General features: G+C 46.3%; 1 protein-coding gene across 5 annotated transcripts in view; it reads left to right on the forward strand.

The window, feature by feature from the left end:
• dab2ipa (DAB2 interacting protein a) overlaps positions 1 to 5,000 on the forward strand; it is a 121,022-nt gene that overhangs the window by 97,658 nt on the left and 18,364 nt on the right. For all 5 annotated transcript variants that reach the window (XM_031570126.2, XM_031570125.2, XM_031570127.2 and 2 more), the window contains one exon: positions 250 to 810. In XM_031570126.2, the coding sequence (XP_031425986.1) occupies positions 250 to 810 (561 nt within the window). The remainder of the gene's footprint in view (positions 1 to 249; positions 811 to 5,000) is intronic.

The raw sequence follows: 5,000 nt of genomic DNA on the forward strand, positions 1-5,000 counted from the left end.
CCTTTTACTGATATTCAATTCAATTCAAATCAATTTTATTTATATAGCGCCATAACAATATTATGATATTATGATGATATTAGATGTAAGTAAGGTATCACTTACACACACACACACGAAAGGTCTGGACTTTCCTTTTGGCAGATGAGCCAAGTTAAAAACACAATATTGAAACACTGAACTGTGTGGCGCACCCTTTAAGATTGTGTGTTAATGGTCTGTGTCGATGACGTCTCTATTTCCCCACAGGACAACAGTCGCCGCGTGGAGAACCTACTGAAACTGTGGATTATTGAAGCTAAAGCCTGCTACCTGCCGGCCAAGAAGAAGTACTTCTGCGAGCTCTGCCTGGACGACACGCTTTACGCGCGGACTACCTGCAAACTCAAAACAGACAATGTCTTCTGGGGGGAGCACTTTGAGTTCAACAACCTGCCCACCATCAAGAGCATCACGGTGCACCTGTACAAGGAGACGGACAAGAAGAAAAAGAAAGACAAGAACAACTACGTGGGATTGGTCAACATCCCCATCGGTGCGGTCACGGGGCGGCAGTTCATGGAGAAATGGTACACCGTCAGCACCCCGAACCCCAACAAGGGCAAGACGCCGGGCCCCATGATCCGCATGAAGTCCCGGCACCAGAGCATGTGCATCCTGCCCATGGAGCAGTACAAGGAGTTCGCCGAGTACATCACCAACAACTACCTGCTCATGTGCTCCATGCTGGAGCCGGCGCTCAGCGTCAAGAACAAGGAGGAGATGGCGTCCGCCCTCGTGCACATCCTGCAGAGCACGGGAAAGGCCAAGGTGAGAACGCTAACGCACCTTTCAGGAGAAGAAATGTGAGGAGGAGGAATTACTGTCTAGCATTCACAGCGGAACATTTTTGTTTTTCGTTTCTAGAACACGAGGCGTGTTCATATTTCAAAACGTGAGCGTCTCACTGTGGAGGCCTCCTAATGCTCCTTTCAGAAGGAAATCTGGCTGAAGTTAGACTAAAGATGTAATCTCGTTGAAGTTAGACTAAAGATCTGCGATTTGGTTTTGTGAAAGGTTGTTGATATTTTAGCTGAACAGTCAATTCAATGAACCCCCTTCCCTTACTGGGGCACCATGTTTCATAAAAATTGTATTTAGCAGCTACCGGCAGCAGCAGTATAGCATGCTGATAGTACGGCATTTAATGCCTATCATCACAGGAGTGTAAAGGAGAGCGATACAGGAGTGTTTTTGCATCCGGCAGGCAGCTAATATCTGTAACACTCAACCACATCTTACATGGAACAATAGTGTAGCATACATACAGCAGGTTCACAAGAGCCTCAGTGCTGTTAACAGCTAGTTGCACTTATGTGGGAGCATAGTGTAGCATACAGTAGCAGCTGCTAGTAGGCAATTAGTGTACCACACAGCTGCTAATGTCTGTTCAGTAAACAGCTGGTAACATCTGCTGGCATGCAACAGCTAATAGCAACATAGACCCATGTAGATTGGTCTTTATGTGATTCCATAGACCCATGGAGATTGGATACAGCTAATAGCAACATATACACATGTAGATTGGATACAGCTAATAGCAACATAGACCCAATTAGATTTGTCTGATTCAATAGACCCATGTAGATTGGTCTTTATGTGATTCCATAGACACATGTAGATTGGTCCTTATGTGATTCCATAGACCCATGTAGATTGCTAATGGCTAACCAGATAGCAGCTCACTGTGGAAGGGATCCAACCCCGATGGGGTGCCAAGTTTGAAAGAGGATGTTTGTTATTAGAAGCATAATTCATAGTGCTGTCGTTGGACTGGTCCTGTAGCTTGCCTGGTAAAGCTTGGTCATAACTACACCATGGTCATGGGTTTGATACTCATGAAGAACAAATACAATGATGTCTGTTGTGATGAGTGTTCCTGTAGTTCCTGTGGTAAAACTAGGTGCAGGGTTGCTTGGTACATGAGCTTTTAGGTCCTGCCTCACACCTCATTCTAGCACTACAAAAAAAATTTAATTGACTTCATTGCAGCTTACGCCAAAAAACACACAGACTCTCATGCCAAGTCAGCCTTGAAAGTTGGCAACTCTGTAGGTGATAACTACACCAAGGTTATGGGTCTATCTAGGAAGAACACATAAAGATGTAAAGATGTAAAATGTATATCCGTATGGATAAAATCACCTACTAAATATGTAATCTAATGATCGTGCTGAATTTTGATACGGTGTTGTCTGCTGCTCCGTATTTGAGAAGGAAGCTAAACGCCCAGCGTATTTTACCATCTCTTCCTCCCTCTCTCTCTCTCTCTCTCTCTCTCTCCCTTCCTCTCATTTCCTTGGTCTTTCTCTCTCTCTCCTTCCCCGACTCATTGCATAAGATGTGAGCAGCTTACACAGACTGCAGTGGAAATGCAGAAAAGCCTGTGTTTGGTGAAAAGCCTGTGTTTGGTGAAAAGCTTGTGTTTGGTGAAAAGCCTGTGTTTGGTGAAAAGCCTGTATTTGGTGAAAAGCTTGTGTTTGGTGAAAAGCCTGTGTTTGGTGAAAAGCTTGTGTTTGGTGAAAAGCCTGTGTTTGGTGAAAAGCCTGTGTTTGGTGAAAAGCCTGTGTTTGGTGAAAAGCTTGTGTTTGGTGAAAAGCCTGTGTTTGGTGAAAAGCCTGTGTTTGGTGAAAAGCTTGTGTTTGGTGAAAAGCCTGTGTTTGGTGAAAAGCTTGTGTTTGGTGAAAAGCCTGTGTTTGGTGGAGCAAACGTGTGTTTCTCAGTGTGGATACTTCAGGGGAAAGGGGATTATTGGGAGCTCCTGTTTCTGATTCCTTTTTAAATGGAGCTAATGCCAGCTACTAATCAATAGAACAGAACAATAGCAGCATCTGTGTGTGTGCGTGTGTGTCTGCGTGTGTGTGTTGGCTCAATAAGCTCAGAAGTGTGAGCTAAGAGGTGTGTGTGTGTGCATCCCCGACTGGCTGTGTGTGTGTGTCTGTGTGTGTGATTACGCTTGTTAACTCAAGCATGAATGACACAAGCTGGAGGTGAGTAGTGGGCTGGAATGGATTGGGTGTGTGTGGGGGGGGGGGGGGGGTCCCCTATTAATCACCTCAAAATCAGTTGACAACCCCCCCTCCTCCCCCAAAAGGAACTTCCGTTACCTTCAGTGTGTGTCATCCGTCATGTACAGTGTTACTCCGCCGCTCTTGTCTGGCTCTTGCGTGTGTTGTCCGGGCCTCAGTTAGATTCCTACGTCTGAGGTATTGTCTGGCGGTGGAAGCGTAGTCGGTAATCTGATGTAATCTCCCTCGGCGGGCGTGCAGCAGAGAAAGGGCTGATGTGTGTGGAGGGGTGATGGATGGCCCTCTGTAGAGATCTCATCAGCCTCCACACGAGCATGGGGGCTGTGTTCATGTCTGAGCTCACTGACAAAGGGCCTAGCGCTACAATGGAGCTCCATGAGGTAGCCTAGTTGTTGCTAACCCAGCCTAGCCGCTACTGATGAACTTGATGAGGTAACCAGTCCAGTCAGTGAAGAAACTGGCTCTACAAATGACCTGGAAGAGGTAGTCTAGTGACTACTGATGCCTAGCTTTACTGCCAAGCTTGATGATATGACTTAGTCATTGCTTATAAGTCTATCTGTACTGATAAACAGGTAACCAGTCGGTAAAAAGCCTCATTCTACTGTCAGGCTTGATGAGGTAGCCTAGTTGCTGCTAACAAGCCTAACTCTACTAATGAACCAGATGAGGTAAAATGTCTGCTAAAGAGCTGAACTCTCCAGAAAAGCTTGGCCGTGTAAACTAATCACCGCTATAGGCTCTAATGAACATAATGAGGTAGCTAGTCGAGTCATGGAAGAGCTTCACTCTACAGATTAACTGAGTGAGGTAGCCTGGTGGCTGCTAACACACGTAGCTTTTGACAAGCTTGAAGCCTAGTTGGTAATACAGACCTTAGCTGTACAGATGAGCTAGATAAGGTAGCCTAGTCCCTGCTAGAATTGAATCCGTTTAGAGACCTTTTTGCTGGCCGCTCCATCTTTTCCTCAACCCGGAAAATAATGAACTGTAGAACAGAGCTGAAAAAGACAGCCTGAGCTATAATTTCTGAAATTGTGGAAATTGCTGTCCACTTAAGACATGCTATGCTGCTCACACTTCCACTTTGTTCGAAGTGTGTGCATGTGTGTGTGTGTGTGTGTGTGTGTGTGTGTGTGTGTGTGTGTGTGTGTGTGTGTGTGTGTGTGAGAGAGAGAGAGAGAGAGAGAGAGAGTGGGTGGGTTCCCTGATATAGCCAGTAATTTGTGCGCTGGTCAGGTTGGTCAGTCCTCTGTGGCATACATCCCCTGGGCTCTCCTGTGTGTGTGTGTGGGTGTGTGTGTGTGTGTGTGTGTGTGTGTGTGTGTATGTACACATGAGTGTGCGTGTGTGTCTGTGCGTGTGAAGTGTATATGTGTGTGTGTGTGTGTGTGTGTGTGTGTGTGTATCAGTGTGTGTGTCTGTATCAGTGTGTGTGTGTGTGTGGTGTGTAGATGTGTGTGTGTGTCTGTATCTGTGCGTGTGAAGTGTAGATGTGTGTGTGTGTGTGTGTGTGTGTGTCTGTGTGTGTCTGTATCTGTGTGTGTCTGTGGTGTGTAGATGTGTGTGTTCTCAGGGCTCCCCTCACACAGGCAGTGGGGGTTGGGTTAGCGCTCCATGCTCCTCTCAGGCTGGCTGGGTCTCTGGGTCTAATTAAAGGGAATCACATCAGCCCTCACGGATGAAGGCAAGTGTTGGAGACGAGACGAGATACAGAGAGACTGGGCCAGCTCTCGCAGTGAAGAACACGGGAGGCTCAAATAGAAAGTTCTCCTGCAGATCAGAGTGTAGCTCGGAACACCTCAGAGTTCCACCCAGCAGAGTTTGGAACATCTCAGAATTGTACTACAAGTAAATGAAGAACATCCCCCAGTGCTAATGCGGCTTCATTTAGAACATCAGTGAGTTCCATTGTTTTTCTTCAGAACACCA

This window comes from Clupea harengus, chromosome 7 (assembly GCF_900700415.2).
Source record: "Clupea harengus chromosome 7, Ch_v2.0.2, whole genome shotgun sequence".
Classification (NCBI taxonomy): domain Eukaryota; kingdom Metazoa; phylum Chordata; class Actinopteri; order Clupeiformes; family Clupeidae; genus Clupea; species Clupea harengus.